Raw genomic sequence first — 26818 nt, 5'->3', positions numbered from 1 at the left:
TGTCCTACTGGATTAGACCAATAGCCTGTCTTGCAGGGGATTTGTCCTGCTCAGGGCTCGGATGAGGGATTGACTGGTGCTCCCAAGAAAAAGCACACTGCCTTCTGCAGTCCAGCCACTGGCACTGTTAGAGGGCCACCTAACACCTGTCTGCTGCAGGGAGCCAGCCCATCCTCTAAAGAATACAGCATGATGCTGTTTAACATCCCCATCAGCCCATGCACTACCCAACTTTTAAGGCCTCCTACAGAAGCAGGCTGTGTATAATGCTCTGTTTCATACACAAACACTGCTAACACCCAAAAGAAATCTGAGAACTCATTTCTTGAAATTTAATTTTTAAACAGAGTCTGACAAACTGAACTTAATGCCCCTAGATTACTATTAAAAAAAATCCACAACCACACAAAACACCCTTTGACTGTACTTTGTACCCATGGCTTTAGGAGGCCTGAAATCAGCTGTACTGAAATTGTATTTCCAAATCTGTTCACGTGCACTTTACCTGATCTATTTTTGTTCCCTCCTTCCCTAGATTTCCTCTACTGTGTTTAACCAGGGCAGGTAACACAGGCCAGAGAAGACTCACAAATTCAAGTAAAGAGTGTAAAGGACACGGTAAACTACTGGAGTGTACAAATGTAATGTAAGATGTACAGTGGGTGAAAGGCAAGGCTGTGAGTGGGGAAAGGTTCCACATGGACCCAAGTGCTGGTTCTCAGAGAGAGCTCAGGTGTCTGTGGGAAAGCAGGGCCAATGTTCAGGAGTGAAGGGGATGGAGAAAACTCATCTGAGGAGAGAGAGTGTGGGAGAGGCAGAGGGGAAAGGGGACAGATGTACCTGTGAACCAGCTGCAGCCTTCCAACAGACTCAGTTTGCTGCTGCACATCCTGCCTGATACTTCTGGCTGTCCGGACCAGCCTGGACAGAGCCTGAGAGCTCCTCCCTGGCACACACACACAGCAGGACCTTGTCTGGAGGCTCCCACCCCTCCTGAGTGCTCACCTGCACTGGCCCAGCAACTGCTTCCATCTCGACTGGCAGACCAGCCCCTTTCCTTGGCTTGCTTTCCTTCCTTCTCTGGCTAGCTGTAGTCCAGAAGGGAACCTGCACCACTGGAAACAGCAGCAACAGCAAGTAGCAGCTTGAATTTAATGCTGCCATTATTTACAATGACATGATGTTGACTGTCCACTTTAGGGACTTCTCTCAGTGCTGTTTCAGGCAGCCCTAGTCTGAGTCATCCTTCCCAAAGAGACAGGCCTCAGCTACTCCCACGCCTGTCAAGAGACTGGGTCCTACTCCAAACTCAGCTTGTCAAACTTTGTGCAGGTCATTTCACCTCCTGTTTTTCAACTTCTCCATCTGCAAAAGCAGAGTAGTGACACTGGTCTCTCTTAGAAGTGTTGCAATTAAATGCCTCATGTGGAATTTAGGCATTTCTGTCACTGTCAGAGCAATGTGTGGATGCCAGCATCTCTGAATAGTTGCAGTGAAATTCTTTTAAGGACCCTGGTCTGGACCACTGTATTTATTAAAATGCATTGACCATTTCTGGCAGCATCCACCAAATGTCAAGGGCTGTAAATTCAGGTGCTGTAACATGTGCACTGATCCTTCAGGGACAATCACTCAGCAGGAGTAGGAAACAAAGGCTGCTTTGCTATTGGAGCATCGGGACTCTGGTACAGAACTGCATTTGAAACGTGCACAACAGTTATGTCCTGTTATACCTGCAAATCCATGTGCCAGTATAAGCCAGGATTTGAGCTTATCACCCCATCTGGTCACATTTTATATAAATGCAACTCAAGGCCAATTAAAAAAATATAATTAAATTCTTTCTAGGCCAAATGGGTGATTTGGCACGTTGAGAAGTTGTATTTTTAATCTGGAGCTGTGAACTCTTCTATCTTAGGTCCTGAGATGATTGAGTCACTTTAGCAGAGCAGACTAAAATGTTTCATGCAGTTCCCTGAGGAAGGTGAAACACTTCCATATGCTCAGCTGAACTTCGGCATCTCTGGATGAGGTCTGTGTCAGGATATGAGGGGTCTGTCACTGCATGAAAAGTCCAGCACTCTGGGGAATGGAATTCCTTTCACAAGGCAGAAGGAGTTTTCAACCAGCTGTTCAGCTGGGCTCCAGAGCAAAAAGCATCCTGCAAGGACAGTTACATCTGACACAGTTGTCTGCTGCTTTGTTTCTGTATCTGCAGAAACCTAGGCCTGTGGAAAAAAGAAAGATCAGATCTTTAAGTCTCACTAGGGACAATATGCCTCTACCTCCATCCTATAAAAGCAGTAACTTTCCAATGGCAATAACTCCACCAGAGCCAGTCACCCCATCAGAAATGCTCAGCTGGGTCAGAATTTCTGATTCAAACACTTGCCAGGCTGTTTCAGGATATCAGAAGGCTGAGATACAACCAGGGAGCACCTATTTTGTCAAAGACTGGCTTCAGCTGTGAAGCTGCTCTGAGTTCACTCAGTACATAACGGTGCAGGAACATATTCTTCAAAGGATACAAAACCTCCAAAAATGCAAAGTCAAAAAAAATATTTACTTGCCACAGAAGTCCTTGTGAATGGCACGGAGGGTGAGCAGTAATTCTGGGTGTGCCTGTAGCCACTGCTCCACCATATTTGGATGCCTGGGATCAACTTCCAGAAACACACTCCTGAAAAGACACATTTGGGAATAGAATTGGAGAAATGCACATTTAGGTTGCTAAAGTGATAAAAATGAAGATCTTTCTTTCTGTATGACTCTGAGCAGATGCAGGAAATGAAAAGGTCAGTAAACACAGTGCAATCCAACAACCCTAAACCAGATCATAGCTGTCCACATAAGATGCAGATCCCAGCTGCCTCCTTCAGGGGAGAAAGTACTGATCCTGGGAGGAATTCTCATAGTACTCTGTGTGAGCAGTTAAAGCCCTCTATCGAGATGTAATGAGTCCTTCTGAAGCTCACCCAGAGATACCACCAGCAATGTGTTTCTGAAACCCCCCAAAGATTTAAAGGCAGAAGGCAGTTTTTATGCTGCAGGAGCTGACCACTGAGCACTGGCCTGGCAGCCTGAAGTCCCTCTGTGTATAAGCAGCAACAGACATGAAATACAAGTCAGAACACACATTCTTCCACAGTAAATGTCTCCATAAATCAGTTATGAAAACAACACTAGAATTCAAGCCTACATAGAACTGATCAAATAACCTCTGTTAGGGCACCAGGACCAGGCCTGGGCACTGCAGGGCTATTTCCATCTCTGCCAGGCTTTATGACACTGGCTCATTCCCATGTTCCCTCCCGTGACAAAGCAGAACCACCCCAGCTCACAGGCATGGGGAGTGATGGAGCTGGTTATGGCCTGGGACACAGCAAGAGACATGTTTAGCAGGCTAAGGACACAAGCCAAACCCCATCAAATGCTCTCCTGAGAACTCTTAAAACATCCCACACTGAATACTCCCTACAAATTCACCAGGCTAACTACAAGTTGGGTGTGGATCTCATTCCTGACCTTAAAAAACTTCCACTCCTCAATGGGGGCTTGATCTTATTAAACAAGCAAAAAGAGAAGGAAAAGAAATAGCCTTAAGAAACAACCCCAAAGGACCAGTCTCTAATGCTGGGAAATTCTGAGGAGCATCTTCTGCTTGTGGTCATGCAAAGCATGAGGAATGAATTCTGCATGCACTATGCCTCCCAATATTCCCATTCTTCTTCTCAAAAAAGCAGATTTTCAACAACCATTCTTATGGTGGCCAAATGTCATGAATATTCAAAAGGATGTGTGAATGCCCTGGCACATGAACAGTACACTCAGACTTTTGGGTATCAGCATGTTAATCTTCAAAATGGATCCTGTGTGATAGAGAATAGGAACAATCAATCTTGAATATTAATCATGGAGAAATTAAACATTTAAGAAACTATCCCTGACTGATCTTCTTTTTCCTGGGATATTCAGCATTATATACTGGTACAACAAAGAAGTTTCTCCTAATGAAAGGGTGGGAGGGAAGTGGAGATGTACACCCACCCTCAAAGAGTTCTCCATTGCTTCTCCTTCCATCAGTTGCTCACCTTAGAAAGCTCCCCTGCCTTCTGCACTCTTCTTGGCTGCTCTCTTCCATGTTCTTTTTGTTACTGCTTTCACCTTCAAAGATTCTCACTTCACTAATGACCAGGAAATGCCACCAACAGCCAAGGAAAGGGCCCACACCACTTTATTAACCAATTTCAAGCTAATTTTGTTTACGCATATGACATTTTAAAAACTGCTGTTATTAACAGGGGCAATGAGGGGACAATTTGGCAACTACTTTCCCTCTGTTTTGTTTTCATACAGGGAAGAACAGAATTTACAGAAGTGGATGGATAAAAGATATGAAATTCAAAAGACTGTAGCACTTACCCAGAAACCTTCAGAAGAGAAGGAGCCAAAGCCAGAATTGTTTTGATGACTCTCATGCCATCATCTCCCCCATCCAGGGCATCAAGGTCCTCATAGCTGGAGTGTGGGAAGAAAAAGACATTGACAGCAATTCTTGTGGTCTTTGAGAATGCATCACCCCACAAAGAAAGGTGCACATGACACACTCGGAACTCCAGAGCAGGGGACAGCACTCACCCCTTATATGGGAAATACAGGGAGGGAGAAGCTACCACAGGGCTGAGAAATCCCACATTCAGCACAAGGAGAAATCACCCCCTGAAGTATTTCTGAAAATTAGGAGCCAACTGTAGCTGGGATCTCACAGTTCCAACACATAGGTTTGTTCTCTCTAAGCTGGCCAGAGAGCAAAGGTGCTGTACAGCAAGGGCTTGATTGATCTATGCCAAACACCAGCTCAGGCTGTGGCTAACTCAGCAGAGCCAGCTGAGGTGCAGAAAACTCAGCTGCCAGAACCTGCTCTGGTGCACATCTTGCACAGAGGTGGGGGCAGGACTTTCTTCTCACATGCATGACAGTCAGTTTTGGATTGGGAACTTGCTAATTTCAGTGTACTTTTTCTATTTTAATAAATCTTTAAAACATTTCCATGTTGTTTCAGGCCTGTAAGCAGTATCAAAGCAAGCCTGTATTATTATATCCCAAATAAACACACCTATATTTTGTATGTGTATATTACATTTGCATGTTTTGTGTGCAACTCTGTGTAGTACAAGGAAGCAGACAGAAAACCTTGCTTCAAGGAACAGGAGAGGAAAAATCTCTTTGTTTTATTACCAGAGGATTTCTGCATCCAAGGAAGCCATGTCTTCATGGAAAACATATGGGGGGTTACTGACTATGACATCTATGGGGCCCCAGAGCAGCAGCTGTTTGGCAGAACCTAGAAAAGAAAAAGAATCACAAGCAGCTCTCAACCACAGCATCTTCCCCATAAGATCAGTGTGAAGACCCTCCCCAGGAAACTGTCTCCGGGCACATGTAAATGTCTTTGGCTCTGCTTTGCGATCACAAAATTTTATTCTATTTCTTTCTGCAATAGCGTGCCTTGTTCCCTGTCCCAAGAGTGCAAGAGTGATACAAAGGAAAGCACAGATGAAGTATCATTTTTTCATATCAAGAGCCTGCTTAACAAAACATGTTAAAAAGCACAGGAGCTTGATGCCCTGGAGCTCTGTGCCCACCTGGATCTAATGCAACAAGCAGAACTCAGAGAGCCCACAAAGGCCTATATGGGAGCTCAGACTGGCTGTGCAGATGAACATCCTTCCTTACAGAGCTTACAGAGCTGCAGCAGGACCTCCAATGAGCTGCAGAGCCAGGGCCCCTCAGCAAAAACAACAGTGGGCTGCTCTTCTGCAGACCAGGAGCAGCTCCCTACACTCATGCTGCTGTCTGACACAGGCCAGCCCTGAATCAGACCTCATGGAACCACGTGAGTGTGGCACTGTCCTCAGGCAGCCTCTTGGCACAGGGCTTTCAGCTCTAAGAGGTAGCACAGAGTCAAAAACAAGTGTCAGAAAGTTGTGCTAATGAACCCACAGTGGTGCAGCTCCTGGATCCACAGCTGCTAACAAACAGCCAAACACTACTAACCTAACTGGAGAGGCCCCACCAAATGCTAGTTTTAACTGGTTTCAACTGGCTCTGGGGAAGAAAAGCATCATTTCCTGGTTCAACTAACATAATTTCAGGTAAATACAGTTGGGCATTTAATCTAAGCTAAATATATGGGCTCCCTCTACCATCAATGGACAGACAGGCGTGGACATGTTTATCTAAAGCCTTCATGTCAGCATGGAATGAATTACACTCTTTATATATTTGTCTCTCCCCAGCAACAGTAAAGGACGCCTGGACTCCCAGCTCAGATACAGCCTTGGGACACCTAAACTCAGGAGCAATTTATTTTCTGATACAATTAGAGACTTCTGTCAGTTGATCATCTGCCCTGGAAATCTCTGCAGAGACAAGCTTCACTGGCTCACTTCTTACTGACCTTTTCTCTATTAACTTCAATACTCTTCTGCTGCCTGCATTCCAGAATGGTCCCTTGGCTGTCTCTCATGCCTCCCTCCACCCATCAAAGACAAAAAGGGAAAAAGATAAAGGGGATTATAACAGAGAAAAGAGTTACTGTGTGAAACATCTTGGTGGATGATGCGAATCCTTTCTTGGAGTTGCAGCCTGTAAAATTCCAGATTCAACAACAGAAAGAAGAAAGATTAGGGGTGTATTTGTGTTCATGAACAGTACATTCTACAAACAGATAATTAAATATTGCACCTCTTATCTGATACACATATATTCACAACTGCCAAGACCTTCCCAGCACATTCTCTCCTCCACCAGTGGCCTTACACCCAAGTTCTACTCCCTTTGCTGAAGGCTGTGGTCCTGCCCTATCAGAATACACAGGCATCAGGAAAGGGAGGGATTCCTGCACTGTGTGCCATGTGCCCAGATGGATCTGGCACTGGGCTTGATCCACTAGGACTCAGCCAAGCATCTAGAGAACACAGCTGGGATAAGGGAGCTCTGAAAACAGGCAGGATCTAAGCTGGGCTCAGTCAGGCAGTAACACAGCTTATCCTGCTGGCTTCTCTCCCAAGAACTACAGGGCACCATGCCAGGGACAAGATCACAAAGACACAATGAAAATACCCATGGAGAAATATGAAGCTCTCTGACATGACATTTATACTCCCTCATCCACACTTGAGCCAACAAGCAATGTTAATAAGCAAGACAATCTTCCCCAGAGGCCAGAGTTATTATCAAGGAGACAAAGATCTGTCCAGCTTTTATTTTATCTATGAAAAATTGCAACAGAATTTGGTTTGACACATTAGGAGGAAACCTCTGCTCCCCATTCTTTGTAACTGGGATAGGAGGCAAAGGGTAACAGTGAGGTGACCAGTTTGGGAAGGGCTTGCTCCTACTCAGCTCTTCAGACTCACACACAAGCTGGGACTTGAAAGAAGTAAAGAAATGCAGCCCAGTGCAGCCAGCACGAGAAGTAGACCCCCAGTGCTGGCAGCAGCTTGGGAGAAGAGGGGTATGTGGGCCTGTGGACAGAAATCCCAGTTAATGAGCACTTCTTGAGATGCACAGCTGTACTGGACTCCCTGAGAAATAGCAATAGGAATTCTTTCTGAAATGACTCTAATTAATGCCTAGGGCCCAGCAGTTACTGAGGATGTGAATGCAATCTGAAGCTCATTTGACAAAGTCTACAGAGACTCAGAAGCATACTGGGATTCCAGTTCTGGGGCTCCCTGTGATAGTGATGGTCCAGAACAACCTGACAGAAGAAGCAGCTGAGGAAGTGGAGCCTCTAGGAAGGTCAAGGACAACCTGACAGACACTCTCTGACTTCAGCACAAGATGTTTAAGCCAGCAGCTCTAAACATCCATGCTGCCACAGCACAGGTGTCTGAACTGCATGGGATCCAGCAACACCATTCCCATCAAACCAAGACAGCAGGAAGGATGCTGAGGGACACCATGCAGCACATCAGAGGAAAAGTGCTACTTGACTGTGCAAGCATTTCTGGAGGAGCAAGGACAGAAACAAGCACAACAATAATGACTGAGGGAGCCAGAGAGAGAAAGGCTCAGGGTATACTCGTCCTTAACCACCTAAATGACATAAACATTACTATTTCAGTCCTGAGCTTCCTGAGCTCACAGACAAGGGTAAGAGTAGTTACCAAAAAACACTCTGAAAACCCTTGACAAACACCATGTGAGTACCACTGCTTTATTTAGGCTGCTGTCTTTGCAAAGCACATTCACAAACCAAAGAAAAACACTCCTGTAAACATAAGCTTTTTTTTTTCTGAATTGTTACACACTTTAGGAGCTCAACAACTAAACAGACTCTGGTTTCCAGTGGTGATAAACATGATACACATGTACTGATGACTCTTAGTCTTTCTCAAACAACAATTTACAAAAAAAAAAAAGAGTAATAAGTGGTCTTGTACCTATGTGCATTCTCCCTGGTGAGATCCACAGCAGCCTCCTCTTTGTCCATGGCTATGACTCTGCTCTGGAACAGAAAAAAACAACAAACCCCACCAAGCAGGTGTTATCAAGATTCCTGAGCAGACATGTTCTGCCATACATACAAGATCAAAACTGACAAGAGGTTGCTCACTCTTGGCTCTTGAAAGGAACAGCTCCTGAGGAATGCATGCAGGGCATAGCTGGGATCATGAGTGATGTGTGTAAAGCACTAAGGTGACTGAAGGCTCTCTGCAGCCCACCAGAACAGACAACAACAGAGCCACAGTGACTCACCTCACTGACACCTCACTGCTCCTGGCAGGGTGAGACTCAACACTCTGGCTAGTCTGGGCTAGGCACGGGCTGCAGGAAGGTCATGTTGTTGGATTCATCCTTCCTAGCACAGACAGGATCCCTCCTGACACTAACACAACCACTTGGACACAGATTCTGGCATTATCCATCTGTTATGCAGACACCTTTTACCCAATTACTCCCACTGCAGTCCTTAGACAGATTCACTGCCTGTATTGACTGCATGTACTTGACTGTGTGTCAGGTATTTAAAAGTTCTCCAGCATAATGGTAAGAGACAGGGGTCCACAAATGTTTGTTTGACCTTGTTTAACCTTGGGGAAACCACAGACAAAGGCCTAGCTTGATTTTGCTATGCTTGATGTTTATTTAAGCAGAGATGTTGACAGGATTTACACAGAGGACACATGCTTGAAGAAGCTGCTTTGCATTTGGAGATGACAGTATGATTTGCCATCACTCCTAAGGGGATTAATTTCATGGTCCCAGGCCAGCACCCACACACATGAAGCTCACCCTTAAGGTGAAGGACACAGCAGAGACCATAAATGAAAAACTGTTCCTGTTTTCTCAGTACCTTAGTGCCAAATTCTGCCTCAAACACTAAGGAGATTACCCAGACTGTAACTCCACTTAGCTGTCAGGGTGGCTACCACTAATTCTAATCAGTCAAGGCTCCTTATTTCCCTGGGTACAGCAGATTGGGCTGGGAAAGGACTGTCATGAGTTAGAGACTGACACAGCTCTTTAAATTAACAAGCAAGGAAAAGAGCATGAAGCTCTTCTCCTAGCTCAGGAAATCAGAACAATTATACTGTGAAGTCATGAAGCTCAAATATTAACCTTCTCAGGGCACTAGGAGGAGGAACACCCCTTCCATTAGAGGTATCAACCTCTAATTCTTTCACAGCAGGGCTTATACTTCTACAAGAGGAGGGGCTGGCCACAGCAATTCTCATTCCTGAGAAGGAACTGGCTGGTCTGCAGTTCTGAGGATAGGCGAATATTTTTCCCTTGACCACAGGCAATGAGATCTTGGATTAATTTCTCATCATCTTGACCAAGAGTATCTCCATAAACATGTTACACACCACAAAAATCAGGGGCAAGAAGGGCTTTGGTCACCCAGATCTCAGTACCTCCCTGCTCTTTTGGCTCTCTTCAGAAGCTGTGGGTTGTTACTAGGGAACAGAAGATTACAAAAACATGGTTTGGCAGTTGTGGCAGTGAGATTTGCTTGTCTTACTGATCCCAAGTACTGACACTGCTACGGTAATCCCTTTCCTGTATCATTTAGTCTTCAATTTTCTAGAGACAAGATCTTTTGATTCATAACAAGGTAGTTTTTAGAGATGACTACCCCATAAATTCATCTAATAGAGTGTGTGCCCATGCCTCAGTCCTTCCTGTCCTCAGTCCAGGTTCGTATCTTAAACCAATAGCCACCAGTGCTTCAAGGTAAGGTGATTATTAGTGAGCTGCAGCAGCTCAAGAATGGGCACATTCACTTCTTTCATTCTGGTATTGCCTCTGCTACTCCTGCAGAGAGATGGGGAGATGGAGCAATTCCCAAATATCCCTCCTCTACCTACTAGGAATTTACAGAGCCGGTCACAGACCTGAGCTGCCGAAGTTCCTTCAGAGAAGTTTGTGACATCTCAATGAAAATGAGCAGAGTGGGACTGTCCTCTAACACAAGCATTTATTGCACCAGGAGCACTGAAGGGAGCTCACCTGTGGCAGTTTACAAAGCAGACTCAGAGCAATTGCTCCAGAACCACAGCCAATTTCCAGGATCACAGGATGAGGAACAGGAACTGGGAAACAGAGGGTTGAATTCTTACATTTTTGAAATTCTTCCTCCACAACTAAAGAGACAAGGTCCTAAGAAGACAAACAAACAAAATTACTAAGGGAGCTGTTTTGACTCACACCTTTGTGATCTGAAGACTGAAGTTTTAATTTCTTGACTCTGTACCCAATGCAATGTATTTTTGTTGCTAATTTAAAAACCACTGATGATAATAATGGAACTGACATGCCAGAAGTCACTTCATCTGCCCCACAGGGTGCTTTGATTAGTGACCAAATTATCAGGATACAATCTCCCACAGATCCTCTGAAATCTTCTAGCACTGTTGGGAAAAACAATAACCAGACAGCTGGAGCACATTTACTCCAAAATTTTGGCTTTCAGAATTTGTAAGCTTCAAAATTCAAGATTTCTACACAGTCTCAGTATAGTAGGTGACCAGGAGGCAGCTGCACAGCTCCTGACAGTATACAAACCAGTAATCCAACCTGCAGATGAACAGTCAAGCCAATTAATGTTATTAAATGATCAAAATGAGTAATTCCCTGCATGGATTTCAAACTGTGTACTCCTACTACATTTTTGTTGCTATAAAGTCACATGGAAAAGATTTTCATCTATGCTCCTGGTTCTATATGCAGTTCTGCTATTTCTGCCTCCTCCCTCACGTCAGTCTTTTAAATCCCTTTGCCATGTTATATAAAATCCAATACAGCAGGAGAGGTCTCAAAGATTTCTAAGGTTTGTGAAAATGAGATAAAAGAGAAAGCACACATGTGCCTCCCTTTGACTGCAGCATGAACTTCCTTTGTTATTCACTGGAGAAAACTGTAAGATGGAAACCTTATGAGCACTTTGAGTCCATCAACAACTCAGCAGGTGCTCTCAGCTCCTTCCCATCCTTGTGCTTTCAGGGCACAACAGCACACACAGGCCTTCTGCCCTAGGTGTTCCCTAGGATTCTCTACTTGAGAGGGCTGCTCTTGGATCTCTCCTGTAAATCCAGAAAGCTTAACAAAATTTACAAAAAATAACTAGCATAAACTGGAATATTTAAAAGGAACAAGTCCTGGCAGGCAGGTCATCTTCTCTTTTACTTTACAATGGCTTTTGTTAGGAGCCTGAACTGGACAGACTTGTGCATAAGGGCAGAAGCCTCTCCTTGGATCTCTTACCATTACTGAGGGGCAGAAAAAGAGATGTCTTGTGCAAAGCTGCAGTACCTCTGAAGAGATTCATAGCTGTTGGTCATCCTCCATGACAGGCTACTTCCTATGTGCAGTAAGTGGGAAGGGAGATGCAAACAGGTACAAAAATGAAGCATTCAGGTAGATGAGCTTTGATGAACTATTCCTGGAGCAGGCAAGTTTGGGGTCTGATATCTAAATATACTCAGAGATATTTGGGATGAGGATTCTGGGAATCACAATGCCCTACCCTGGCCACCATGTCATTACTGGCATTGTCCTAATATAGGAGTTTTTCTAACAGCCTCCAAAATCACAAATTCCTCACTGATGCTCTGGGATTCCTTTCCTAGACAATTATGGATGAAAACAGTCTCACAGGCTCCAAACCTGGAGGAAACTATTACAGGACTCAGACAGCAAAAGGGAAAAATAAACACCTGATCTACCCATTTCTCTGAGAAGTGGCTTTGGCCATTCAAACAGCTACAGATGAATCAGCCTAAAAACACTCGGGCACTGCAGAGAGCTAGAGACTGCAACCACAGCTTGCTTTGGCAAAGCAGGTGAGGTGCTGAGGATTCCAAGACCACAGAAGAAAAGGCACACAAAAAATTCTGCTTGGCTATTAGATCACTTCTTTAAATACCAGCCATTTCTGGACACTTACAAACATTTCCTGGAAATCTCCACAGTAACTCAGAACCATCTGTTCCCAGAGTAGCACAAGTTACTGATTACAAAAGTCCAAATATGACTTCCACACACTAGAACTATTCTAACCATTTATTAACTTCCTTAAGGTTTCTCATTAGTAATTTCAAGCTTGATGGGTTTGAATGGAATGCCTACTTTACACATTCCACAGTGAAAACGTTTTAGTGTGCTTGCCAAAGCTCCCTTTTAAACTGATTTCAGGTTTTACCACATAAAATATAACTAAAATGGGACATTGATATTACTTAGACTTTGTGTCCTGCTTTCTGACTGCCTTACCTCATTGTTTTGGTTATTTAATTTCAATTCTTACTGAGGCAAAGGCTGGCTTTCTCATAATACACATTTACCATAATTGTGCAAAAGTAAAAGACATAAAAAATAATGGGACAACCTAAAGGAATGGCATAATTTTCCAGACATTAGTACCTCACTACAACAAAAGGTTGAATAATTATTTTCAACCTGATTGACCAGCAAAGAAGAAAGAGGCATTCTAACTGGCAAACAATCAGGAAAATCCAGCAACCGTTACACAGAGCATGTCCACTCATCCCACTCCCATTGCCACCAGGTTTCAAGAATGATTAAATTATCAAAAATTGTTTTGAAATCATATTCATCAGATTCTTCTCAGTATTTTTAATCCTTTAGCAAATGATCCAGCCAAAATCTGTACTTCTCCAATCACACCATCACCTCCAAAATATCACCACTGGAAATTGATAAATTACAGCACTTTGCAGAACACAGTAGAGCCCCTTTCAAATCTTATCTTGGAAGATGAAATATTTCTGGCTGAGTATTACAGTGTTCATACAAAGACTACAAAATAGACAAGTCAGACATTCCCAGCCTTTGCACAAGAATCTGACTGGAACCACAGAGAGGGAAAAGCAATAGAGAGGCTGATGGTGCTAAAAAAAGGTGCCTGGGACTGGCACAGAGAAAGTGGGACTGGGACAACTGCAACTGGCCAAAGGCTGGGGTCTTTACTGGGTAAGATAGCCCATGTCTTCTCAGACTGAACAGATTCAGAGCACAAATGCCTGCTAATGTAATGCCAACATCATCAAAAGCCATTTAAAACCATCAGTTTGATCACCAGCTTTGAAGGCTGAGATATGAAATTACAGAAATTCCACTGGGAAGTAAAAGAAAACACTTTGTGACCCAATTCCATATTTGCTCACAGCATGCCAATCACTGGGTAGAATGAACTCTCAATTGTGGACTTATTAACAATGAAATTATTGCTTACAGCATGAGTCATTATTGTCAGTTACAACCCAATCTACAACAAAAAAAATTCTGCTAACCAGTACTACAGGTACTGGCAGAACTACTTTCATCCTGGAGCCTGGTATACAGACACGTGGGTATCAGTGTGAGAATTGTGAGAACGGGGAAATGGAACATTCTGAAGACTGTTTCTCCTCTAATCTTTGCAAGAAGTTCCTTCCTGCAGCAAAAGTCAGTTTTGGAAGGAGTGAAGGGACTAAATGGAAAACAGATAAAACCAGAAAGAATCTAAAATCCTCTGCCTGCTTTTGCTAGCAATGGCAGCAAGGTGAAAGGGAAGGAAGGTCCCCTACATGGTTTGGGCAGCCCCATGATGGAGCTGGTGACACCTGCATGCGGGGACAGAATGCACATTTCACTCCATAGATAGGTGAGCAGAGGTGTTGAAAGAGCCAGGAAGAAGAGACAGAAGTCACATGGAAAAGTAGGTTCAGTAGCCCATTTTTCCTTGAAGCAAATCTTATGCATGGCCATAAACTAAAACACAAGAAGTTTCACCTCAACATGAGGAAAAACTGGTGACAGAGCACTGGAACAGCTGCCCAGGGAGGGCACAAAGTCTCCTCCTTGGAGATATTCCAACCCCATCTGAACACATTCCTGTGTCACCTGCAGCAGGTGGCCCTGCCTTGGCATGGGAATCAGACTGGATGATCTGCAGAGGTTCCTTCCAACCCCAACTGTTCTGTCATTCTGTGATTAACATTTGCTTTTACATGTACAGGGGACACAAATATTTGCTTCTCATGCTACCTAACTTCCAGCACTTGAGAGGCTCTCAAGCTTTTGTCTCTTAGCCAAACACCTCACAGGCTGTTCTCACCTTGTGATTCCAGGAAATCTTGCTTCACTGCCAGATTCACCCTAAGTTCACACTGTCCTTTATTTGGGTTCCACCCCCAACCTTCTCTTTGAGTGCAACAAATGCAAAACTTTGTGAACACCTCCAGCTTCCTCTAAGCCTCTGCCTCACCCTTCCACCTACAAATGTGGTTCCCCAATTCCCCCCAGAACCCTCTCTGTTCTCACAGGCTCTTGGTGCCACCTCTGTCCTGTGGCCAGGGCTCTGGTTCACTGCATTTCTTGGAACTGCAGCTGCACAAAGCAGTGAGAGGTCAGGGGCTGCCAGCACCCAAACCACAGAGGCTGCACAGCTGCAGCCCAGGCAGAACCAGCACAGGCTCAGCTGGGTTCCAGCCCCAAGACAGCCGGGAGGAGACAGCAGAGGTTCCTGGGCTCAAGGCTGGCTGCAGAGCTGAGCACAGGGACAGAGCTGAGAGGATCCTCTGCTAGAGCCCAGCACCTGGCAATCACCCATCATATGTTTCTGCCATCAAAAGGGACAAACTAAATAAATAAAACAAGAGGAAGTGAGGAACGGGAAAGGCAAGGGTGGAAGTCACAAACTACTTCCTACAAGCACCCTTCTTTCATGCCACAGGGAAAGCAGGGAAGACAAGGTTCCAGGGGTAAGAGCCAGGGTAGGAGACTCTAAATTCCCAGGTCACTCAACTGAAGAAGAAAAGCAAAAAAAGCCCAGGAAAACCCTGGTAACCTTCTCTCTGCTATTGCACACTTCCTGGGAATGTTTCACGTATTTGTGTACTTTCCAGAAACTTCTATTCTCAGAATCCAGGACTTTCCATATAACCTGATCTGATATTAACCCAATCACCTCTCCCATCTTGTTTGCCCACTTGGCTGCCAATCAGCACACGACAAACACCAGGAAGCCAAGCTGGAAACCCAACTCCATGGCAATGGCCCTAGAAAATCCCTGCCAATATCCTACTTCCAAAACCAAGCCATCAAACCAGCCCACTGCTTCATGGGCAGGAATAGTAGGCACTATAGTAGGAAAGAGAAAAATCACAGAATATTATGAGCTGGAAGGGACCCACATGGATCACTGAGTGAATGGCCCACGTGGGGATCAAAGCCCTGGAACTCCCACGGGACTCAAAGCACCTGAGTAACATCAGAGGAGCCACTGATCCTGAAAGAAAGGGTGGCATTAGCAATGAGAGAGAAGCATGTCAAAGCATGCCTAGTACTGAGGAAGGGGTTTGGCTTTGGTCACACAGCAGCTGCTCCTGCTGTCAGGGCACATGCCACGTGCTGCTTCATCTGTTGGAGCAGAGGCTGTGACAGCACCCAGGGATGACTTTACCAACAGGCAGCAATCCATATGTGCTCGTGCCCAAGAGAAATTACCACAGCTGTCACATCTAAATTTAGCCATGCCTGAGGGACAAGAGTGGATCCAAGTTGCTGTACCCTGGCTGCACATCAGGTGTCCAGCACAGAGCTCTAGTCAGGCACACCTCTCCAGAAGAAAGGTATTTTCTTTCTCTGCAGATACAGGTATTGATCACTGCCAGATACAGCATCTGGACAGATGCACTAGTCTAGTTTGCTAATCCCTAGCTTTAGTTATGTGGAGGTTTGAAAAGAGCATGGGGGAGGAAAAGGATTTCCCCCCCTCCCATGTGGGAATCTCCTTGAGTCCCATCTGTCACAGCCATTTTAAAGCTTGTTTTTCTCCAGATCTAGTCCTACATCCTGCTTTCACTGCTGATGAGCTACAGGACTCAGTGGAAACGCATGGAAACAGGAGGCTCAATCACAACAGGGAGATTAAAACCCCCCCAAAAATACAGGCATTAACAACAGAGAGATCTGTGAGAACATATTAAAAAAGTCTATAAAAGTTAACCTGGGGGACAGGTTTGTGCATGACTTAAAAAAAACAGCTGCTGCTTTCCCTGCCTTCAGCACAAATTTTAGCTTTAGATTTCCATTTTTCATCTGTCCTGAAAATCACCAGCTTGGAAGCAATTCTCTGCACTAGCAGAGTCTTGTTTTCTTGCATAAGAAGCCAGCAGAAACTACCACCACAGTTCATCCTGGCCAGCCAGCCAGGAACAACCCTGTTTCTTCCATCATTTCCTTTTGGACAAGAAGAAATCTGTCCGGGAAAAACATTCTGTCCTGATTTTCAAGTGGCCAGTAATAGACCCTTGCTATGCTGTTTCAGCATTTAATTACACTCTCTGCTGAGATGTGCACCTTTTCTTCTGCCCTGCATTTATAGTGCTTATTATAAACTTGCCTGTGAAACCAGAGAGACTTCAGTTTTCAAATTTCTGCTGTCTGTGCCAGATAATTTACCCCACAGCTTGTCTTTGATGAACTAGACAATCTCCAACAACAAGGCAGACTTTTTCAACCTATTAGTCCACATACTGTTTTTTCACCAAATCTAATTTTCCACTTCTTCCTCAAGCAGTCAATAACATAACTGGACATAATAGTTCTGCAGCTATTCCACTACTGCAATACTCATTATTTAATGCTGCTACGTGCATGTGGCATTTCCCAGTCCACATGCAAGGATCCCATCAGCCCATTGGGCAGCAAAAAGTGGGTGCTCCCGGACAGCCAATATCCCTAAGACACTGGCAATCCCAATTCCTTCTCCAAGCCCTCCTGGCAGCACAAGTGCCTCAGCCACAAGGCACAGGCTGCTCTACTTGTTTCTCTCTATATGATCCTATCAAACACTTGTGCCTAGCTCAAAGGGCAATTCCAATTGCTCTGCAGCAACAACAGGCTCCCTTTGTGACTTCCATTCCCCAGCCTCTGTGGAACAGCCCACCTGCAGAAAATATTTTTCTCCTCCAACACATGGATGAAGTATTGCCTATCATATGGGCAAAATCTGATTTGTGAGGCCACAACAGCAGTGCTCCATCTTTAGCACATTTGCTTACAGCTCTATTTTGAGAGATAGCAGATAATTTTTGATTTACTAAATAATGCTCTACTGCATCTATGTTTAATATGCCATACATGCCAATCTACACATATTTCAAGAAAGGACCTTAAGCTACGTCAAGACAGGGCATTATTGGCCTTTTCACTTCCCATATTGGGAAGCCCATTACACAGAAAGAGGATGCAGCTTTCCCTTGAAGAGACAACTGCTCAGAGGTAAAACTATGAAAAAAAGCCAATCTCCTGACTCTTGATTAATGGCTGTACTCACTACACAGTGTGACCTTCAGACCTTTCCAAGAAGTATCCACTTGTGGCAAAGAAATTAGGGAAATGAAAGGACATTTCTGCATCAATGCTTCCTTTCAGCATTGATTGGAGCAGAAAATATGTCACTGCTTTGACAGAAAATGTTGGAGAGAGAAAGGGCCTACTTTGCAATCTGTTTATTTGCATATACAGGTCAGGAAAAGACAATTCTCCCTTCTTTGTGTGCTGAACTTTCTTGAAAGTTTAATGATTATGTTTATCTAGACGTTAAACTTCATGCAAGGTTTCTCAGAGTCAATTTTTGACTCAAGTGCTTTCACAGAACACCCCACACAATGAATGCCATTCCACAGGCAGGTGCAAGTAAACAGCATTGACTTCAGCTTTCAAGCATGTTATCATGGGAAAGAAACAACCTATTTTGGGAAACAAGCAAAAGAGCTTAAAAATCACAGGTGAAAAAAGAATAGACAAAAACATTAATAAAAAGTACAAATTCTGTAGTGAATGATTTAAGTAAAAACTAAAGGTTTTCCTTTATGATTAAACAAGCAGGCAGTACCAGAAGCAAAGAATACACTTTTCCCACCTACAATACAAGATTTGCTGTCACATGATGCCAGGGAGGTTAGACGTAGACAGACTCCAAAGAAGATTAAACAAATCAGTAGGGGACAGATCCATTAGCAAGTACAAAGCAGGATGGTCCCAAATCCAGCTTTGGACAGTCCCTTACTGCTGACTGTCAAGAGAAGAAGGGACCCTTCCACACCCACCTTTTCTCTTGTCATTTTGCTCCCACCATCTGCTATAGGAACCCGGATCAATAGCTGCGAGGCACAAAAGATGGCCATTTTTGTTTCCACAGAAAAATTAAGCCTCAGAACCATCAGAAATTCTGGGATAACGGATAGGAAATCGTCAGGAACTCGGCGAGCGTGAGCCTGGAGCGCCCTCTGGGGGAAGCAGGCGGGAGTGCCGCGTACCCCACACCCGTCCCTCGGAGGAGGCCGGGACCAAGGCACAAGTCCCTAAGGAAGCCACGGTGAGGATCGGAGAGCCTGCAGTCACCCGGCAGAAAGGAATGACTTCTCCTCCTCTTTGTCCTATTTCTCCCAAAGCAAGGCCTTCTAAAATTTTATAAGTTAAAAAAAATACTTGCTTTGGGAAACGATCTTTCTTCTCTATTAACAGTGAGGGAGCAGTGCTGAGACAGGGATGCCTTGACATTACAATAATCACCTAACAAAGATAATTCACTGTGTACACCCCATAACTTTGGTCCAAACATTTCCCAGTGCAGAAGCCTGGCTCTGGTGCCACAGGAGGAAAGCTGGGAGGATGCCAAGTTGCAAAGGCCCTCACAAACCCACAGCATTCGCAGCAGCCAGTCCAAAGCTTTTCTCCCAGCAGGCTAGAGCTTGAACAGGACCTGCTCTTTCCCTGCTTCTGGCTGCCTGTCCCCTCCCCAGCCAGATTCCCATGGAACAGAAGAACAAAGCCACATGTGCTGCAAAAATATTCCCGGAGGGAGCGAACAAGAGAAGGCTCAGCTACCAGAGAGAACTAAAGAGATGACATTGGGACAAATTTCACACAGGACAGAATTAAGTAGAAAAGGGAGCTTCTCTCTCTGCGTGTATCTCTGTCCCCAGGCCTGAAACAATGCTTGTGGTTTGGGTCATGCTGTGTTTAATTTCATGCCATTACCAAGGCGCTGGGAGCAGGAGTCATAACCCTTCTGTTGCAACCAGAGAAAAACGTGTGTCATAAACATGGCTCCCCTTCTCAGACTTGAACCAACACACAGGAGCACCTGCAGAACCTGCATACAGAAAATTAAGAAGAAAATTTTGAAGCTGCCTGTGTATCTGCACTGAGTCAGTTTAGGGAGTCACATTTTCTCAGCCAAAAAAACAAGACACATGGCTTGAATGTGCAGTCACAGATAAATGTGAACCTGGGATAACAATTAACTGCTTCCTAAAGAACAAGGATTATTCACAGAAATTATCTGGTGAAAAGTTTTAGCACTACCAGTTTTAAGAACGCTGCAGACAAATTCTAAACAAAAGGAAAGCAGCAGATGCAATGAACTTTAACATTTCTGAAAGGAGGCATTTCCACTGCAGTTTTCAAGTCCAGTGAAGGCTGAAAAAAATTACTCTGATGAAACCAAACATTGACAAGGCCCAACCCAAACACATCACACAAAGAGATTACCAACCTTTCTTTCCAGCAGAAGGAAAGGATCTCGACACCACTTTGTGCACCGGTTACACACAGGACACAGCTCCTGGAAGCAGCATCAGTGTACAGACATGTCCTGCCAGGTGCTGCTGACTAGCTGGATTTTGTCCACATGGCTCTCCTGTCACAGGAACCTCCCCAGCACATCACAAGCAAACTCTCCATTGCCCACAGAGCTCCATTCCTGAATCATCATAAACTTCTGGTCTTCTGCAATAAATGTGCTAAAAATGTGCCTTCATGGTAAGTTAAGTGACACAACAAATAAAGTTTTGCCAGAGACAAGTCTGGGTAATGCTGTTTACACTCCATTTTTGCACAGGGTATGTTAACTGGTTTCAAACAGAGCGCTGCCCTCCAGACTGGGCCAGCAGAGATGCTTTTACAAAAATCTGGTATCTGGGCTAAATTAACAACATTCTTAAGCATTGGCCAGCCCAGCTTCCACTCTACACAATAGGCCTTTGTTTTGAGTGTGGCACTGCATGGGGTGAAGAACCAGAGCACAGCTCCAGAGGAAGCCTCACCAGCAGATATTTTGACTTGCAGAATACACAAGTTTTCCCTGATTTCAATGCTCCCATTGCATCCATGAACTAATTGGGATTTGAATGTTGGAAATACTCTCTTGGATCATCCAGAGCAGAAATACTGTTGACAATAACAAAGGTAACCATTGCTGGCTCCAACTGGCAAAATTATTCCTTGGAGCTCTATCTTCAAACTCACCCAGTACAGAATGATTATGTTTAACCCAGACCAGGCAGAGGGCTCCCAGAAGTGTCAGCACTATGATTTAAACTTCTGGACACAAGTGTCAGCACTATGATTTAGGGCCCAGCAGATTCTCCATGAGGTGCTGCTCATGGCCCACACCAAACCAAGACTCTGGTTCTAAATATTCTTCCTCTCCCTGACTTGAGAGGATGTCTATGTTGCAGCTGTGCTGATTCCCACTAAATGCTCTGGAACCCCTCACGGGTTTCAATAGCACCCTTTTCTTCAAAGGGCACAACAGAAGCACAAGGTGTCTTTGTCCTTAAATTTCTGTTTAACTTTTGCCCATTACAACAGGCAAACAATTGAAGAAATGACTACTAGACTGAAAACAGGTTTAAGCTTCTGGAACTCATAAATAGACAAGGTATGAAGACCATTTCACCTCCAAAAGTTAACACAGGCTCCAAAAGAAAACAAATTCTCAGAAGATAAAAAAACTCCAAACCAATCCAAAATAAAAACAAACAAAAAACCCACCTTGCAAATCTCAAGCCCTCCTGAGGACTAGTAAAGAAAAAGTTTCCTTGCTAGGATGGCCCATGTGCTGAAAGTGAAAGCTAGGCTACTGTCAGAGCAAGTGTCACCATGTAGATCTTAAGCTCTTCCATAGCAGTAGGAACACTGGGGAACATGGAGTTTTAACTTGGCTATGTATGGCTGTCCTTTGTATTCTTACAACTGAAAGTCACATTTAATTCCAGCCCAGGTCAGAACTTACCTTTCAGTTTCCCGTATTTGTCCAGAAACTACCATGGAGCCATGAGACAGATGGTAGGTGCCACTTCCTACCAGCAAGCACATGGACCGTCAGGCTCTCTGGATTCCATTACTGTTTTCCTACTACTGCAGGGTTCTGCTGGCAACCTCTGCACAATGTTCAGATTCCTGTATGCACTAAGCCACTGGGATATAGCAATAGATGTTTTGAACTTCTCAGGAGTCCTTACATTAGCAGAACTAAGGAAAGCAAAGCCACATCCTTCCGTCAATGGCAATTGATTTCTGTGTAATTAAGGGATACATCAGCTTGCAACATCCCTTCCTCTGAGGCAGGAGGTAAAGGTTGCTAGCATCAGCTCCAGATCACAAGGTTTGAACCACCCCCATTCTAAAAGAAGTGATCTGATTTCCTCATCACTGCAGCCTCACAACATACAGGATGCCTTCACAGCACTGCCCTGATTGTATCAGGTTATATAAGTCACACATCCAAGGTTGCCCCCACCACATTCCCCACATTCATACCTCTGTTTCAGGCCGTGGAATAAATACTGGGGGTCTCATCTTCAGGGTCAGGTCCTGGAAGTCCCACTCTCCAAGCACGTACTGCACTGGCATCCTGCAGCAGGGCAAGAGGGTGAGTGCTTTGGGACTGTGCTGGGTGATGAGGGGCGCTCTCATGCCACGCTTTCCTCACTGCTAACCACAACCCCTGCCCAGGACCAGCAACTGCGTGAGCAACGTCCATGTGCATGCTGAGGGAACAGGGGGAGCTCCCTTCCCACAGCCCAGTTTGTTATCAAGCCCTATAATTGGGAACTACTTCAGTCAGCCTCACTTTGATCCTGGGGAAAGTGATGGAACAGAGTCCTTGAGGCCTTGTCCAAATATGCCAAGTGCAGGAAGGTGACTGAGACTGGTCAGCATGGATTTACAAAGGGGAAATCACTCCTGAATAAGCTGAGAGTCATCCATGAAACAATGAACCAGTTAGGTGCACCAAAACCACATCTTGATTTTCCCTAGGATTCTGACACTGTCTCCCATAACATCCTCAAATACAAGCTGATGCAGTACAAACTGAATAAACGAGGTGGGCTGGAAACCTGACTGAACAGTCAGGCTTAGAAGGCTGATTTCAGCAACACAAGGCTCAAATGAAGGCTGATTCCTAGTGAAATACCCCAGGATCAATATCCCGTAACATCCTTACTGGTCTGGCTGAAGGGACAGAGCACCCTTGGCAAGCCTGCAGTGACAGAATTAATTGGGGGAGTAGCTAACAGACAAGATGGGTGTACAAATTTTCAGAGAGACCTTTGGAGAAATGGGCTGACAGGGATTTCATAAAAATCAACAAGGAGTAATACAAAATCATATAAACGGTGGAGGATAATAACCCCATGAACCAGTACAGGCTGGGGCCTGACCAACTGGACAGTGGCCATGCAGGTGTACAAGTTATGCCCCTCATTTGAATCACCATGAGAGACCACCACAGCACAGCTGACATGTGAGCTTCCTTCCCTCTGCTGCCATTCTCCTGGCAGCTTTTAGGCTGAAGGAAAGCTCTCCAATAGAACAGGTACAAGAGGATGCTCCTACCTTTGTAGCCGCTTGTGGCTCAGCTGCTGGATTTGCTCCTGCTGCAGTGCTGTAAGTGGAGTGTGGAGGCTTTTGGAATCCAGACTCTGAAACTGAAGACAAAGTCACTTTAAAACCTGCCCACCTGTGCACTGGAGGGTCCTCTGCCACAGGCATCCTCCAGGTGACACAGGATGCTGACAAACACAATTGCCTGGGATTGCTAGAAACCAGCTGGAGAGCCATCAGAAGAACTTATCTGCATGTTTAGAAATAAGCCTTTACAACTGCTCTTCTGCTACTTTTTGGGGTTCACCAGAACAATCAAAATTAAGAATCACTTCATCAGGCAAGTCAGGGTGGATATTTATGTTACACTTCAGTGTCTGCAAAAGAGATCTTTTAAGAGACTCCTGAGTCTTCTACTGGCAATAATAAACTACCCCTTACCCCCTGTGCCATCTAAGGGAGGATAAGTCGTTTTAATCCCTCTAAATGAGATAAAAAGGTAAGAGATTCAATCAAAATGAAAAAGTGAAAAGCACATACAGACTTTACTCTTTTCCTATTACTTAACTGTTTTTGCTCCCAGGACAAACGACACAATATATTGACTGGATTCTTGTGCTTCAGGGATGCCATTTGTCTCGAACACCTTCTGCCAATAGTGGACCATGTCAGTGGCAGTCATGAACCCAGGTCCTGCACTGCAGCTCTGCCTCAGAAACAGCTGCTTTGGACTGAGGACAGCACCTTTACTTGGAGTCCCTCGCCCTGGCACACAGTGAGGTGGGAGGCTCAACAACTTCCTGAGCAGTGGATGGGTGAAGCATCTCATTGTGGTGAAGTTGCTGCCTTCCACACCGGTTCCTGTTGCCACCTACTGACTGTCAGTGCTGAGATTCACCTGGTGCTACCACAGGTCACTGGCTAAGCACCAGCTGACCACAGTCAGTGGGTTCTCCACAGGACAGCATTTGCAGCTCTTCTAGGCTGGAAAACAAGACAAAAGAAGAGCATCAGTTCCTCAGGCTACAAAATAAAGGTTCCCCACTGATAGAATGCAGACTGCTTGCCCTAATCCCAGCCCACAAGCACAAAACCAATTACTCACACCTTACCAGTAAAAAACGACTACTCCCAAAAAAGACTCACATGACAGCCAACCAGCTAAGCCCTGCAACCTGCTTCTTCCCAGAGCTACCCATCTCCAGAGGTCAGAGGCCAGTCTGTGGCCATGGCAGGGCAGAAACGAGCTGCCCACACACAGGCACAGCTCTCCTGCCTGTCCTTGGTCCCAGAGAGCCACTGAGACACCAACCTTCAGCTCCAGTCCTTGGCTCTCCACCCCACACATGGGTCACTTTGGTTTCCCTGTAGGAACACCTTCAGTCTCTCCTAGATTATTTCTTTTATTCCTCTCTCTGTTCATAAACCACAAATCAGAGGTTGGCAGGGATGCTCACGGAAGACCTGGACTTCATGGATCAAGGGTTTCACACTGTTACCATCCCCAGAGGGCAAACAAGGGGGCACAGAGCCACAGCTGAACTGCTAAGAGCAGAGGAAGGAGAAAACCTCACAACATAATAGAGGGAAGAGAAACATTTGAAAGATGGAACAGCCAGAAAGGGCAAACCCTGCTAGAGGGAAGTTGGTCTCTTAAAGGAGAGAAGAGGCAGAGCCAGACAGAGAGGGAATAAAAACAAATAAGATGACTGCAGGAGACAAAGGAAATTAAACCTTACAAAACAGCTGCTGCATATCACACTTGGAACTGTTTGAGACAAACAGAATAACAACCACATTTTCCTGCTGTGATCCATGAGAAATGAGGGCCCCTCTTTTCTGACTCACACTCCCTGGAACAACTATGGGCTTCCCTGAGCATTCATTGCCATTCCTCTATTAATGGCTACTTTTCAACACTGTCTCAGAGAGGCCACAACCTCCTCTATTCAAATTTCTCCCAAAAATCATCACTCAAACAACTACTGAGCAGCTGGCAGCTGCCCCCTAGGAATGCTGCTGCAGGGAAAGCCAGGGAGACCAACTTGGCTCCAGCCTGGCAGACACTGGCACCACAGTCCTGCTCCTGCTGCGCAGGGAAACCCAGGAACAGTCAGGCCTCCGCTGCCCTCTTTGTAAAATCAAACACAGCCCAGGGAAGCAGCAGAAGGAATACCCTGCAGCAAAAATCTCCAGATTGTCTTGCCTGCAATCTCCTGGCAAAGGGGTGGATGCTCTAAGAGCCCAAGGATCCTGTTTTTACCATCTGCATTACTCTCAGCAGAGAGATAAACAGCCCCCATGAAAACTTGCCTTTATGTAAAGTCTGTCAGCTACAGTATCTATTTGGGAAGCTTCCCACACCAAGGCCCTGTTTACAAGAGAAACACTAAAAGAATAAAATATTAACAACCATTAGCGTTCTAAGGGAGGCAGAAAAGACTTTAATTTGCCAAGGCTGAAACAATTTGCACAGAAACACAGAATTGCTGGGGTTAGAAGGGACCTTTGGAGATCAATTAGTCCAACTTCCCAACCAAGGAAGGTGACACAGGAACATGGCCAGGTAGGTTTGGCATATCTCCAGAGAGAGAGACTCCATGAGCCCCATGAGCAGCCTATTCCAGTGCCCTGCCACCCGCAGTGTAAAGAAGCACTTCCTGATGTTGAGGTGAAACTTCTGGTGTTTTACTTTGTGAGATCCTCTCTCATTTCTCTGGACTAGACAGGTCCAGCTCCTGCAGTCTCTCCTCGTAAGACACATACTTCAGTCTCTTCATCTCTGTTGCCCTCTGCTGGACCCTCTCCAGTGGCTCCTTGTGTTGTCTCCCTTAGTAAAGGAGACCAGCTACTTATGTAAAATCCCTGCATGCTACTTCTCGGTACGAATACCTGTCTGCACACAGGGAGGAAGCAGATTTCCATTTTCCCTCTGCAGTTCCTGGTTCGGTCCTTTCAGCCCCAGCTCCCACTCCCTGCAGCCTCACAGGGGCACAGGTGTCTGTGGAAAGGCCCTGCCAGTCGCACTCTCGGCCCTGCCCCACTCACAGGCTTGAGCAAGGGCTGGAGCTCGCACTGTCCAAGCTGCTGTCAGTGTCCGGCCGAGCCGGCGCCGCACGGCCCCGCGGCCGCACCGGTGACTGTGGCGGTGAAGGAGCCGTGTGAGCAGCGCCGCGGCCGGAGGCGGCTCCCGTCCCAGCCCCTCCGCTCCCGCCGCACACGCACCACCACGGGCACGGCCGGGGCCTCCCTCCACCGGAGGGGCGACAGCGGGCCCGGGGCTGCTCTGAGGCGAGCGCGCGCACAGCGACGCCTCACCTCACGGTTCCCCGCGCGGCCGGGGCACCGCCGGCTTCCTCGGGGGCGGGAGCCGCACCGGCTCCCAGTGGGGCTGGGGGCACCGCCGGCTTCCTCGGGGGCGGGAGCCGCACGGGCTCCCAGTGGGGCTGGGGGCACGGCTGGCTGGCCCGGAGCGCGGAGCCGCGGGCAGCCGCCTCCCGTCCCGCGGCGGGCCCGTGAAGGAGCAGCCGTGCACGAGCCGCTCCCGAGCGCACCGCCGCTGCGACATGAGTGACAGCCGCGCCGACCAATCGCGAACCTCGCCTGGCGGGCGCTGACCAAT

At 45.8% G+C, this 26818-nt stretch overlaps 2 protein-coding genes across 3 annotated transcripts in view; both read right to left on the bottom strand.

Annotated features, from left to right (window-relative positions):
• MAPKAPK3 (MAPK activated protein kinase 3) overlaps positions 1–2094 on the bottom strand; it is a 115973-nt gene extending 113879 nt beyond the window's left edge. The window contains exon 1 of the mRNA XM_085590695.1: positions 1006–2094. Within this exon, the coding sequence (XP_085446821.1) occupies positions 1006–1164 (159 nt within the window). The 5' untranslated portion in view covers positions 1165–2094. The remainder of the gene's footprint in view (positions 1–1005) is intronic.
• HEMK1 (HemK methyltransferase 1, mitochondrial release factors N(5)-glutamine) lies at positions 1512–26759 on the bottom strand. Of its 2 annotated transcripts, none has more exons than XM_077786080.2 (11): positions 26515–26759; positions 23765–24180; positions 23209–23300; positions 22129–22222; positions 10522–10671; positions 8451–8515; positions 6599–6648; positions 5239–5344; positions 4423–4518; positions 2567–2680; positions 1512–2228 (listed from the first exon to the last, which is right to left on the bottom strand). In XM_077786080.2, exons 2-11 carry the CDS (start codon positions 24023–24025, stop codon positions 2174–2176), a joined length of 1083 nt encoding a protein of 360 aa, XP_077642206.1. In that variant the 5' UTR covers positions 24026–24180; positions 26515–26759; the 3' UTR covers positions 1512–2173. The 2 variants fall into 2 exon arrangements, with proteins under 2 accessions (XP_077642206.1, XP_021384881.2); XM_021529206.3 differs by lacking the exon at positions 26515–26759 and adding an exon at positions 26089–26405.
• Between the last annotated feature and the right edge of the window lie 59 nt (positions 26760–26818).

The sequence above is a fragment of the Lonchura striata genome, chromosome 12, assembly GCF_050655825.1.
Source record: "Lonchura striata isolate lonStrDom1 chromosome 12, ASM5065582v1, whole genome shotgun sequence".
Classification (NCBI taxonomy): Eukaryota; Metazoa; Chordata; class Aves; order Passeriformes; family Estrildidae; genus Lonchura; species Lonchura striata.
The sequence above is the reverse complement of the archived record's forward strand: the minus strand, read 5'-3'. Positions and strand labels throughout refer to the sequence as shown.

Excerpts from the sequence above, each read along its gene's own strand:
- HEMK1 (XM_077786080.2), bottom strand. The coding sequence starts at position 24,025 with ATGAGATGCTTCACCCATCCACTGCTCAGGAAGTTGTTGAGCCTCCCA. Across the intron at positions 23,301-23,764 it reads TTGTCCTGGGAGCAAAAACA|TTTCAGAGTCTGGATTCCAA; the intron begins GTTAAGTAATAG and ends CTTTGTCTTCAG. Across the intron at positions 2,681-4,422 it reads TCTCTTCTGAAGGTTTCTGG|GAGTGTGTTTCTGGAAGTTG; the intron begins GTAAGTGCTACA and ends GTGTCTTTTCAG.